The sequence below is a fragment of the Lepidochelys kempii genome, chromosome 5 (assembly GCF_965140265.1).
Source record: "Lepidochelys kempii isolate rLepKem1 chromosome 5, rLepKem1.hap2, whole genome shotgun sequence".
NCBI classification, from domain to species: domain Eukaryota; kingdom Metazoa; phylum Chordata; order Testudines; family Cheloniidae; genus Lepidochelys; species Lepidochelys kempii.
Window position 1 is genome coordinate 109,752,966 of NC_133260.1, and position 13,699 is coordinate 109,766,664.

Consider the following 13,699-nt stretch of genomic DNA (forward strand, 5'->3'; position numbering starts at 1 on the left):
CAGATACTGAGTAACATTTCTTATGACTCAGGGACTACCTGCTGGGAAGTATCATTAAAATCATAGCTGTCACTGAAACACCAGCATTTTGCATAGTTATGGAGATAATGAACCACACTATGTATAATTTAAAACTTTTGAACATTTATTTTTCTAAAAATATATATTGTCGAAGCCAAATTCTGATTCCATATGTGTGTGAAAAAGGTAGAATTTGGCTATTGTTTTATAAGGCAAGGACCTAAAGGAGTCCGGTGCCTAATTCTTATTGAATTTAAGCTCCTTTGAAGATCCTAGCCTAAATTATTTAGCTATCTAAACTATTATCATTAATCAGTAAAGTTTTCCCTTAATTGCACATTTCATAGGAATTCTTTGAAATCTAAATCTACAGTAACTGACGGATTAAGTCTTTTTAAAGAAGCACTTTGGTTTTTTTTTACATTCAATATCTCCTCTCCTAAACATGTTTTTTCTCTAGAACATGCACCTTAGTAGGTAGTGTTGGTAAGTAGGAGTTGTGAGCCTGAATTGATGTTTTCAGTGTTGTCTCTGTGCATCAATTTTCTATACTGCCAACGCCCAGCTGTTAGTTTCTAATGCACAACTAATGTCCTGGGCCAAATTCTGCTCTCTGTTACATCAATATGAATCTTGAATAACTCCACAGAAGTCAGAATATGACCTACTATGTCAGCGTGAATTAGTTTATTTCTATATATTTTCAATACCAAAGATACTTCACCTTCTTTCACCATTCTTGTTCAAACATCTTGAACATGTGCAAACCCCAATATTTTCAAAAGCAAATAAAGAGCACCACCAGTGCAAATATAAACAATCTTTGTTGAACTATGAAGTATAAGAGTTTACAGTAACAAATTACATTAACAGTCAAGACCAGTAGAAAAATAGATGCACTGCATAATTTGGATTTCTGTTACATATATAGGAAATTATTATTTTTATCTTTATGCTTGAGTTGGCAAAATGTTCTGAAAACATGCAACAAAATTAATTTTTATATATTTTTCTGGCCATGAGGTATAAATACAGTTGCTGCCCACATACATTACAGCAACATATATAAACATAATTCCTTAATAAGCTTTTTGCTAAAATGTATTTTCTCTTCTTACAGTTTCCATTTAAAAAGTGGTAATCCAGTGCTTAAAAATTATAATACAATATATATAAACAACCCTTCACCGACAGAACGAACACTCAAACAGAAAGCGTAAACACAGTATTTTCACTAATAATTTCAATGCGAAAAATTCCCTACTGAGGTGAAACTTTACCTTATTATTTTGCTCATGCTGACGAACTCTCTCTTCTTTAAAAAAAAAAATCACACATCTGCTGTCCCTTTAAGGATGAAGATTACTTTATTCATAATGTTACCATTAATGCTGAGCCCTGCTGTCTAAACGTAGGGCCTAATTGTGTTCTAGGATGTGAGTATATATCTCCTACTGTGAATGGAAGCTGTGTCTTTGGAATACATCTCAACTTTGCTCAGAGACATTAAAGTCCCAAATTACTATTCAAGAATACCATTGGCATGAGCATTTGAGGGGAAGATCTTGAAAATAATGAGACTAAAACAGTATTATAATTAAGGCCCCACACAGACTTTTCATCATGATTCTCTTATAAATGAACCTCATAGCCTAATTTGGGGAAAATGTACTTAATAACAATGGAATCACAATGGCCTGCATAGTGCCAACTCAACTGGAAGCATTTACGTTTTCTACTATCAATGGGTAAAAATGAACTGTCTAAAATGAAGCTAGGAAGACCTGCTCCTTCAAGATTCTAAAACAACAAGCTAAGAATTTAGCAAGCGACAATATGTAAATGGCAGTTGTATTAGAGACTAAGGGCATCAAAAAGTACAAAATTGTCTTTATATGCCTATTCTGTGTGTGCATGCAATATGGCTGCCTCCAACAAGAGACTATTAAAAAAAGAAGCTATTTTAATCAAAAACATCATAATCATAATTACAGTGGTGGAAAAAATCTTTTGGTCATGTTGACTTTGGAAGGCTTCACTGAAGAAACTGGGGAAGCTTTCTTGTATTCCTGCAACTGATATTATTACTAATGGGACGTTTGTGCCTAATGTTCTGGAACAGGATATCATCATATTATACACTAAACATTTCAAGAAATGTCCTCCTTCCTGATGTAGCACACTTTTTGATAATTGCAACTTCTGACCTGGGCAACAGCACCAAGGATTACACTATGTTCAATGTAAATTCTCCATAAACTGTACCTATTGAAAACTTCCCAATCTCCATCCTGAGATGCCGTACTCACTTTGCGCAGTTCTCTTTAGTTAGCTATCTAATTGGTTTGCCATAAAGAACATGCCCATGCTTTCCCAGCATTGTTCTCACTTTCAAACAAAAGTTAAGAGATCATGCTTGTCTGAGACTGTTCTGTAGTGCAAATTAAATTGCAGATAATAATGTATAAGCAGCTTGCAGTTCTTTTAAAATGGATTGTCTTATTCTAATTTCCCATCACTTTTGCAGCTGATTGTGAAAAATCACGAGTGTAAATGAGGTATGGTAAATGAGAGTAGGGGAATAGAGGTTCAGTTAACAGCCATTATGAATACTCTCAATCTGAGTTGTTAATAAGTAGCAGAATTTAGCCCTGGTGTAATTTAGCTGAAATCAACAGAGTTACACAGCAATGACCGTGGTACAGTATGTTTCAAGGTAACAGAATGCATTCTGGTAGTAACTACCATTACCATTTTTGGGGTATGATCTGAAAACACCTACATGCATAGTTTTACTAAATTCATACATGTGAATAAAGTTACTCATGTTTACAGGTTCAGACTCTAAGGGCCTGAACCGAAGAGTCCACTGAAGTCAATGGAAGTCTTTCCATTCACTGATTTCAAAAGGCTTTGGATCAGGCCTCACATCTAAGGCCAAGCTCTTAGAGCCACGCTATTTGCTCAGATAGAGGATTCTTTACTGTTGCTGCAGCTCTGAAAATTCCTTTGTAAAGAATACATACATTTATGTTTAACTAAAACTTTACTAACACCCTTAGTTCTTTTAAGAAGGTCTACGAGGAGAAAACTACATCTTAAAAAAATCTTCTATTAAGTCTAACTATAAAATTTATATTAATTACTTACTTTTAATTAAACTTCTAAATGAATCTTTCATTGCCATTAAAAACCACTAACTGAAGAGGTGTAAATTTGAAAAAAGTCTTTTCACCTTGGTTATTTTCTTTCTTCTCCCTAACATTAAGTCACATACAGTGACTTTATTTGTGTATTCATATACTTTGACTGAAACCCAACAAGAGTGGGAAGGACTCCCTGCAATCACTTATTTGGAATGAAACACAGTATTGCAAGGCAACCATAACTGTGGCTGTGCCTAATTTTGTCTTGAAGGAGATTTGTAAAAATATTTCACTGAAGACAAAATTAGTGTTCTTGAGGTGAATTTAAGTCCTTCATAGTTATTTGACTAAAATTATTGTTTCTTTGATACACACATTTCCGTTCCAGATGCTTGCCCAATATGTGACTGAGGCTACTAGTAAGCCAACAAATTTGTTCCAAGGGCACAAAGGTCCTAATAAGTGCATTGCAGAAAATCAAGTTCCCATGGAATGCTGAAACTATGACATAAAATCATCAAACAGCTTCACTGCAGAAACAACATTAGTTTTCACATTAAAAAAATAAAGTGTTTGAATTAGACTTTATTGCACCAGCAACTGGCTTTTAAAATATACCCCATTCAAGTTAAACATTAAATTATTTTATCAAACAAAATATAAGATCTTTCTTTAACGTATCACACAGAGATAAGATATATGCACCTTAAGTAAGGCTAAGTTTTTGTCATGGATATTTTTAGTAAAAGTCAAGGACAGGTCATGGGCAATAAACAAAAATTAATGGAAGCCCGTGACCTGTCCCTGACTTTCACTAAAAATATCCCTGACAAAAGCGGTAGGTGGGTTTAGTATCCACCCCTGCTGGGGCTCCTGGGTCCTGCACTGATGCAGTAAGTGGGAGCTCTGGGATCCCCCGCCACTGTGGGGAGTGGGAGCTGCAGGGTCCCCTCACCCCGGGGCAGCTGGGTGCTCATGGGGTCCTCTGCCACCCATCATGGCTGGGAGATGCAGGGTCCCCCAGCCGCTCACCATGGCTGGGCAGCTTCGGGGGGTCTCCTGCCGCCCACCACAGCTGGGTAGCTGCAGGGTCTGCGGGCCGCCAACCGCAGCTGGGCAGCTGCTGGGAGTCCCCCACTACCTGCCACAGCTGGGCAGCTGCATGGTCGGCTGGCTGAGGAGTCCCCGCTGCCTGCTGTGGCTGGGCAGCTGCTGGGAGTCTCCGCTGCCCGCGGCTGGGCAACCGCAGAGTGCCCCCACCAGTTCGGGAGCTGGGGGGGAGGGGGCTGGGAGCTCCAACCCGGGGCAGAAAATATCAGAGATAAATGGAAGTCATGGATTCTGTGACTTCCATAACCTCCATGATATAATCGTAGCTTTAACCATAAGAAAAAACAGCCTAAAAGGACGACAAACATCAAATCACAGATGATAGAAAATATAATAATTAGTTGTTTCTTTTTCATTCTGTCATTTACATGATTTTTTAAAAACATTCAACCAAGATCATGTAGACACTTGAATTCATGGAAAAAGATCACCCTTCAGCTAAGTCAAGGCGTTGAAGCTGGAGTCACTTTCAGGCTGTCAAGTGCTGCATGAATCCTGAAGTGTAACCTGGACTCCATGGAGTATTCTTTGTAGTTGTTTCTGCAAACACCAAAATTACTTCATCAGCCAAAAAAAAAAAAAAAAAGAACAATAACCCCTCACCATAAAACCCCATCCATCATTTAATCTCTCAGTTCTCTGCTGTCTTCCCTTCACTTTATATTATCCTTTACAACAGCTCTCAGGCCTTTAGAAAAGATGAGTCATGCCCAACACGAAGATGTGAACAAAAAAAACGTATGGAAAAATAGCATATTAGTACACCACTGTCAGCTGAAAAAAAAGTGTGGCCAGCCTCAAAACACAGCACTCAAAGTGTCAGTGTAATTGTACAGAAACCAATCCAAAGTACCCAGCAGGGTACAGGAAATGGCATTATGGGAATCCAAAACCTTTTTAGCTAATGGTGAAATTGATCTTTAGGTCTGAAAGGTTTTTAGGAGGCTGCCATTGACATATACAGTACTTCCAATACCATTTAGACACCGTTAACTTTTTTATAAAAATGTTAAGGGGCAAGTGCTGCCCTCAGCCTACAGACTGAGTGAATGGGCTGTGCTCTGAGAAGATCTGCTCTCTACCTCCCTGCTCTGGGGGATTCCTGGGGAGTGGGGAGGTAGTGGGGAGAAGAGGAAATCGGCAGTGGATAGATAGATACACGTAGCCACAGATCCCGTAGCTGCTCCACCCCATCCTCACTCAGCCCATGAACTCTTCCACTGCACCATATAGGGAGGCTCATTAAGCTGTTCTTTGTGTCACACAGGAGGTACGGATTACATACACTGGCTCTCCAACTCTCCCCGCCCTCCATGCAGCAAAGTCACACCTTTTTTTTGCTTTCTCTAGGGCCCTCAGCACCCATAAAAGTTTGAGTGGGAAGGAGACAGGATTTGCCCTTAATACTGTACCCCAGCCAGTGTGGTTCAATTCAGCATACCATGTGTGAAACATATGGCAGAGTAGAAGTACTATATCAAAGAACTGGTACACTTTAAAAATTCAACTCTATTGAAAAACATTTTCTAAGTCTTGAATATAGAGTTATAATAAATAGTTTATCATTTTGCCAAGTTGCTAGTGCAGTTGTGTAGAAACTGTAATGTTGCTTCAGCTGAATTTTGTAAAATTATTTAAAAAGAGATAGAGAGAGGAAGAATGAGAGATTCCTTTATTGCTCGGAGTGCCTCAGTTACTCTGAGTCTTAACGAGTGCACAGAGACAAACATGAACTCTACTTACTTTGCAGTTTCTATATATCTTATTGCTTTCTCTCTCTGGTCCTGCTGTTTGTATAGAAGTCCCAACTCATACAGAGTGAATGGCACCAAATAGTTATCATATTTTATCTGCTTCTCACTAAGAAAACAGAGAGATATGAAATTGGTTAAATATAACAAACATATGTTTTCCTGAAGTCATATGATTATTAATTTAAATGCAGAGCATACGCCTACCTAAATTCATATTTGACCACTTGCCTGATTTCCAAAAGTGACGAGCATTGAATAGCTTCCATTGACTTCAGTAGGAGTTTCAGTATTTTTTAATATCAGGCAAGCACCTAATAATGGTTTTAGAAATCTAAATTTAGGCTTTAGTTTTGAAAACCAAGGCCCTAGTGGCTAAAAATTTTTCTGTGGCTTAGTCAAGACAGTACAGATAGTAGATTCCTCCTCACTCAATCTGATAGGCAAGAAGACAACCAATCGTCATTTAGGACTACAATCACCCATCAATGAATTGATCCCTCCAACTGGATCAATCCAAAGATCACCAGGGTTCACCAGCAAATTACGTCAATTAAAACACACAGGCAGAAAACTAGAACATTAGTGGCACAAAATCCTCTTCACATCTGTGACGGGGTGTACTGGCCCCATACTGGAGCGGAAGGGGATAAAGCAGCTGCAGTGTAAAAGGGAACGCCTAGCTCAGTCTGGGCTGGCTGCCGAGGAGGAAGGATGCACCTTGCTGGCTCCAGCCAAGGATCAGCCAGGATCCCAGACCGCGGGAGCAGGAGACGCCGAAGCCCAGGTACTTGCGGATGCCCCAGGGAGATTGCAGTCGCCATCTGAGGAATCCAGAGACTCCGAAGACACCCTGACTTCAACTGCAGGAGTCATGGTAGGAGGTAGCCCTGGGAGGGACTAGCCAGTGTCCTGGCAGCAGTCGGCGTGTTTCGGGTGAATTCTCTGCCAACTTAGTGGTGAACCCATTTGCCACTACCAGGGCCCTAGGCTGGGACCCAGTGGAGCAAGGAGGGCCAAGGTCCCCCTACCTGGACACCTCCTTTGGAAGGCAGCCCACGGAACCACCTCCCACTGACTCTGGCCATTAGGCCGTGCTTCCCTGCAGTGCAGTGGAATCCTATTGACTCTGGCCAGTGGGCCGTGCTTCCCCGCAGCCAAGGGGAGCCCTATTGACTCTGGCCATTAGGCCATACTTCCCTGCAGTCCCTGGGAATCATATTAGCTTTAACGGTGGACCTGCCCCACCCTTGCTCTGGTGTACTGGCCCTGCAACAACATCTATCTTTCAATAACAAAAGAATTTTTATTTGACTACTCTACTGCAATACAAGAAGCAGCGAGAACCCTCTACTCCACTGCCACCATCAAAGCTGGCTGACAAAATCATGGCTGGCAGAGCTTTTTGGTGTAGTGAACTGGCTAAATTAACCTAAACTGCATACTGCATACTCTGGACCCAAGGACTGAACCCTGGGACAATTCTCACCCTATGTTGCAACTCCCATCTTCTCATGTACTGTAATATTTATACTGCTTTCTATATTTTTCACTCCATGCATCTCATGAAGTGGGTTTTAGCCCATGAAAGCTTATGCCCAAATACATTTGTTAGTCTCTAAGGTGCCACAAGGACTCCTCATTGTTTTCACTGACAGAAGAAACCTGGAAATGGACCAGATGGCACTGATCACTCCTCCAATCCTGACAAAGCTCAGACCCGGAACAGACAATGAAATACTACAAGCCTAAGGAATATTCCAGATACTACTGGTGAAACACAAAAGTGCCCCTCTGTCACAGTCTGGCTGGCCCTTTAAGGGAAGAAGGGATCAACTTTGTGCATATAATGGAGACTTAATTAGAATGACCTACCCCAATTGCAGGGGATTGGAACGATGATTTAAAAAAGCCAAACTGTGAACTCAGTCTGGGGAGAAGCCCCAGGAGAGAGGGGCAATTGGAGTTTACCTTCTCTGGGAAGTGTTTGGTAAAGGCAGGATGGAGAGAACCACAGGGAGCAGACCAGGCTCCTGTGGAGGGCCTTAGGATATGACCAGTAAGAAGCCAGGGAGATCCCTGAAGGAAGCTGCTGGAGTCCCCAAGGAAGGTAGGCAGTGGAGAAACCTTCTGGGAAGAAGCAGCCTACAAGAACACTGCAGGGCCCAGGAGTAAGAGCAGAGAACTTCAGGGTAGCACAAGAGGGGTAGAAGAATTATTGGTTTGGATGTTTATTTCCATTTACAGTTAGATTTTTGTTAGCTCAAAAGGTGACTGACCTTAAGAGGTGGCCTGGCCACGGAAGATGCAGACAGAAACAAGACAGCACAGGGCCGAAGAAGTGGTCAATAGGGGGCATTAGAGCTGAAGCTTCCTGCAATGCCCCACACTGACACCAGGGAGTATACCTGTGTGAGTACAACTGCTTATACCCTGCTGGTTGGTGAAAGCCAGCAAAGGACAACTGTGCCCACTACTAATGGAAATCATCAACATTTCCTTACTAAAAAAAGGTTTTGTATTCATCAAAAATACATTTATTGAAACAACAGAAGAAACCTGAGAATTAATCCCTCAAACCCTTTTAAAGTATCTCTCGGAGGAGAGGTTAATGGTCTCCTGGCAAGGTTATGCAACCACTCGATAATGTATTGATCCATTTCTGGGAGGAAAAAATTGGGGTACCTCTTCCTCAGAGTCCAAAGCTGCCTCGAGAAAATCCTCTTTCCCCATGGGAGAGCGTCTCTCCCTTGATGGGGTGTGGTTTTGCTTTTCACAGCCCCGGAGTCCATCTCAGCTATTCTTTAATTTTGCTGTTGCTTTGGTGAGAGCCTCTGCCTATATGACAGGTTTCAGAGTAACAGCCGTGTTAGTCTGTATTTGCAAAAAGAAAAGGAGTACTTGTGGCACCTTAGAGACTAACCAATTTATTTGAGCATGAGCTTTCGTGAGCTACAGCTCACTTCATCCGATGAAGTGAGCTGTAGCTCACGAAAGCTCATGCTCAAATAAACTGGTTAGTCTCTAAGGTGCCACAAGTACTCCTTTTCTTTCTGCCTATATGGATGACCTTCACTTTCCCTTTAGGCAAGTTAAACAGCTGTTTGACAGTCAACACTTCAGAAATGGTTTCAACTACTGCCTTGCTCTGCTAAGGTTGTGGAAATTTCCTCTCCGTGAGAGCAGTAAGAGACCACAAGGACCACACTGGAAAGGTCTACTTCAAGAGATACAACTGATGTGTATGGGTGTGTCCCTTTCATTTTTTCCCTTTCTTTTTCTTCTGACTTCTCTGGATGAGAGACAAACAACATCCTGACATCGCCATGGAGGTTGCTGTGAGCTAGGCAGCAATCAAATGGAAGAAGCAAAGGAGGGAGCCCTAAAGAATGGGAAAATCCTGGACAGAGACTGGTTATCGGCAAGTGAAGAGAAACCCAGTGTCCTTGCTGTTGTAAACTTAACCACAGAACCAGATGCATTATTGTCTGGGTAATTCAAATGTTTAAGAAAATTAATTTCTTTTTCATAATGGATGAAGATGATCCGTAAAGACACATCAGTTAATCATCATAACACTCCTTTAAGGTATCCAACATATCTAAAGGGCACCAGATAAGTGCAAATTATTATGATTAGCTCACTAAGTCATAGAAAATTATAAAATGGCTTTAGAACTGTCCTTCTAGATTAATGTATTTTAAAAACAGCTGCTAATTGCTCTTTGGACTTTATATATTACCAATATGTTCACACTAAAATCACCACTACCACACAAATTCTAAATTCATTTTCCACAGCTTTGATTTATTTTGTACATCTTTACAAAGCAAGCAACATAACTGAAAAAAGGAAATCAAATGTACATTCCTCTCCCCCCTTTAACTAACCACATTTTATTTTATGGAGACTGTTAGGAGATGCTGCAGATCAGTGGTTCTCAAGCTTTCTGGACTACTGTACCCCTTTCAGGAGTCTGATTTGTCTTGCATACCCCCAACTTATACCTCACTTAAAAATTACTTGCTTACAAAATCAGACATAAAAATACAAAAGTGTCACAGCCACACTATTGCTGAAAAATTGCTTATTTTCTAACATATGTGATGAAGCGGGACTGTTCTTAATGTTTCCTCTGAATAGTGTGGAGGTGCCTCAGTTTCCCCTATGCAGTTCTTAAGTATCTAGGTGGTGGGATAAGGGTGTATGATCGTTGAAGAGCCCTAGAGGGCAGGTATGCACAGGGGTCTGGACACAGAGAATGGCCAACACCCTGTTTCCTGGCAACTGATGGCCTGGGCCCTTCCTCCTGCAAGTTGAGAGCTAAAGGGTTGGAGAACAAAGGAATCAGGTGACCTCCTGGCCCGGAAAGGGACAAAGCCCAGAGGAGGAGGGGCTGAGAAGGAAGCAGTTTGGGGCTGGCTGGGGACATGGAGTGAAGTGCAGACGTGGTTGTCTGGCTCACTGCCCCCCAAAATGGACCCAGCTGTTCTCTGTACCTACAAGCTCTGTGTTAGACCATGTTCCTGTCAGCTAATAAACCTCTGTTTTACTGGCTGGCTGAGAGTCATGTCTGACTGCGGAGTTGGGATGCAGGACCCTCTGTCTTCCCCAGGACCCCACCTGGGTGGACTCGCTGTGGGAAGCGCATGGAGGGGCAGAGAGGATGCTGAATGCTCTGAGGTTAGACCTAGGAAGCTGGAAGCTGTGTGAGCTGTGTGTCCTGCAGACAGTCTGCTCACAGAAAGGAGACTTCCTCAGAATCCTGACTGGCTTCGTAGGGAGCAGTTCCAGTGCCTCGCCCGGGGACAAAAATTACTTGCTTACAAAATCAGACATAAAAGTACGAAAGTGTCACAGCCACACTATTGCTGAAAAATTGCATATATTCTTATTTTTTACCATATAATTATAAAATAAATCAATTGGAATATAAATAGTGTATTTGCATTTCAGTGTATAGTATATAGAGCAGTATAAACAAGTCATTGTATGAAATTTTAGTTTGTACTAACTTTGCTTGTGCTTTTTATGTAGTTTGTTGTAAAACTAGGCAAATATCTAAATGAGTTGATGTACCCCCAGGAAGACCTCTGTGTACCCGCCCCCCCACGGGGTACACATATCCCTGGTTGAGAACCACTGCTGATGATTAGAGAGGTCTGAACTTTATAATTAATGTATTGCACATGGGGTTAGGTTCCTATCCAACTTACCAGTTTCCTCGAACTGACCTTCATTGTGTTACATCAGTGGCTTAAACTCAAAGCAAAAAATGTTGTGGGAGAACTGTATTTCCAAACAGTTGAATATCACACTTTGTACCTAGCTTTTTCTTAGATGACTGCTATCACCGTATCAAGAGAAGTGCACCTAGAGTGGAACACGGAGAGGGACTAGAGAAGTGTCCAGACAGCAGTCACCTGTCTCTGGGCAGGGATCCTTGTCCCATTTCTTCTAACTGGGGATTTTAAGGCTGCATAGCACCCTGCTGTACACTGTGGTATCTCCAACAAACCAGTCTGCCTAAAGTCCAGTGCCTGTGCTTTGATTTCTCTCCATGGTGTTTTGCCAGCAGTTACCAGTTACCACACAGATCTTTCTAAGTTAACACACCTATCACTCTTATAGGGCCTTATTAGGCCAAAAGTCTTTCCAACTCTTCTGCAAGAGTTGGAGGCCTCCCTTGAACAGAAGGTCCTGTTTGTTTGCTGGATTAGAAAGAAGGACCAGAGTCAGTTCAAGATCACCTTTTTATACCAAAAGCCCTTTCTTTGTCTCATAGTCTCTATAAAACCCAGCTTGAACCAGTATATGCAAACCGTTCCACCAACATCGATCTTTTCCTGCAGAACATTATTTTATTTCAATGAAACCCCATTTTCCAAAGGGAAACTGCTTAAAATTTTTCAACCAGTCCTAGTCCTAGTCCTAAATCCTGACAGTATGCCACAAACACTGCACCCAAGAGAGAATTTTAAAGACTACATTCCTTGAAATTGGTTACAGCCTAGAGACAATTACGGTACACCTTACATACTCTCTGTCTGAGATATGGTAGCAGAAGGCCGTATTCTGAGATATGGTAGTAGAAGGCCAGATATCACAGAGAAAGGTGGCAGAGATATTAGAAGCAAACTTATTCATTGTTCCTTTCTTAAATGTGATTATTTTTCAATCATCATTTGATCTTTGATCTTTATTAATTAGAACTGAACAACAAAGATATTTTCTATTTCTGAAAGTATATGTGGGTTTTCAAAACTACTCCTCTACAGCATGATACATCTCTTTGGGTGAAATCTCTCTACCCCACACACCCTCCTTGAGGAATTCTATTTCATGAAGGAAATGCCATGAGTTTTCTGAAGAGACAGAACTGACTCATCTCCCCAAGTAGTAAGTAGGCCATGGAGTTACATATGTAGCCACTCCATAGCTTCAGCCAGCACTCCTCCATGTCCTTTTGGGGAGCATTTGGACACTAGATCTGCATAAGAGGAACCTTTGTAGGCACTCGCTGGCTTGTCTTCAACTGCCCTCTCTATACTGACCTATTCAGGACCTACACAGAGCTCACATCTATCCCACACAATGGGTGAAGTGGATCGCAGTAGAGTTTAAGTGGGGTAAAAGCCCTTGTGTGGGCCCTGTACATGTGGGTGAATTTCATCATGAGGCCTTTTAGATGAGGTAATAAAGTAATTAATGTAGTTTAAAAGATGATCTGATATCCTGTTGTTGGATTTCTCATTCTTCCGGTTATTATTTGCATTACAGTAGAATCAGTGCCACATGTTCTCGGTACTGTACCAATATGTACCAAGGAGCATACAATCTAGCCTAATGATAACACACAAAAGGTGAAAGGAACAGGCTAAGGGGTGTGAGGGAGCAGATGAGGTAACAGTAAAATGAGCCTGTTTTACACAATCAGCACTAACAGTTCCCCACCTGCCTAGCCTTGTGGAAAGAGATAACACTGCTTTAAAAGCCTATTTCTATTCCACAAATTTATTTTTGAGTTTTATTGTTATTTGAAACTCTAACTGAATTTGCAGTTAGCACCTGTGCATTTGTACTCAGTGGGCTAAATTCAGCTCTAGGTGTAAATGAGTATACCTCCATTGGATTTGACTGGGGTTTGTCTTCCTACACCAGGAATGAGAGCTATTCTGTAGATTAAGATTTCTTAAAGTTGCTACCACTTTCACTGGCAAAATTAAGAATCCAATGTTTTCTTCATTTTACTAACTACTATGAATGTCAGCTCAACGCTTATCCAGACAGATTTTCTTTAATTTATAACATTAACAATCAACTGCTTATCATTTGTTACTGCTAGCCCATCAGTATTTTATTGTTAACGGTATATAAAGCTAAAATATAAGGTTACTATAGCTTTGTTTTATTTTTTTACCTTTGGATAACTTGATTAAAACACAGTTCAGCTTGCAAGAGTCTTCCTAGGTGTTTCAAACAAAGGCCTTTTAGTAACTGCAGCAAGCACAAGTCATCTATAAAATATTCAGTGTGACCTTTAAAACAAAAAAACAGACAAATTTCAGAGATACATGGAAATAGAAAGGAAAAGGCTACAGGGATTAGCAGTGAGGGATATATCCAAACTTCAAAAGTTTTGCCTATCAAATTTTGCAGCCAAACAAGAAC

General features: G+C 41.0%; 1 protein-coding gene across 8 annotated transcripts in view; it reads right to left on the reverse strand.

Annotated features, from left to right (window-relative positions):
• TTC39B (tetratricopeptide repeat domain 39B) overlaps positions 1 to 13,699 on the reverse strand; it is a 183,368-nt gene continuing 169,669 nt past the window's right edge. For all 8 annotated transcript variants that reach the window (XM_073345444.1, XM_073345443.1, XM_073345448.1 and 5 more), the window contains 3 exons: positions 13,449 to 13,566; positions 6,021 to 6,137; positions 1 to 4,817 (listed from right to left, as the gene is read on the reverse strand). In XM_073345444.1, the coding sequence (XP_073201545.1) occupies positions 4,721 to 4,817; positions 6,021 to 6,137; positions 13,449 to 13,566 (332 nt within the window). In that variant the 3' untranslated portion in view covers positions 1 to 4,720. The remainder of the gene's footprint in view (positions 4,818 to 6,020; positions 6,138 to 13,448; positions 13,567 to 13,699) is intronic.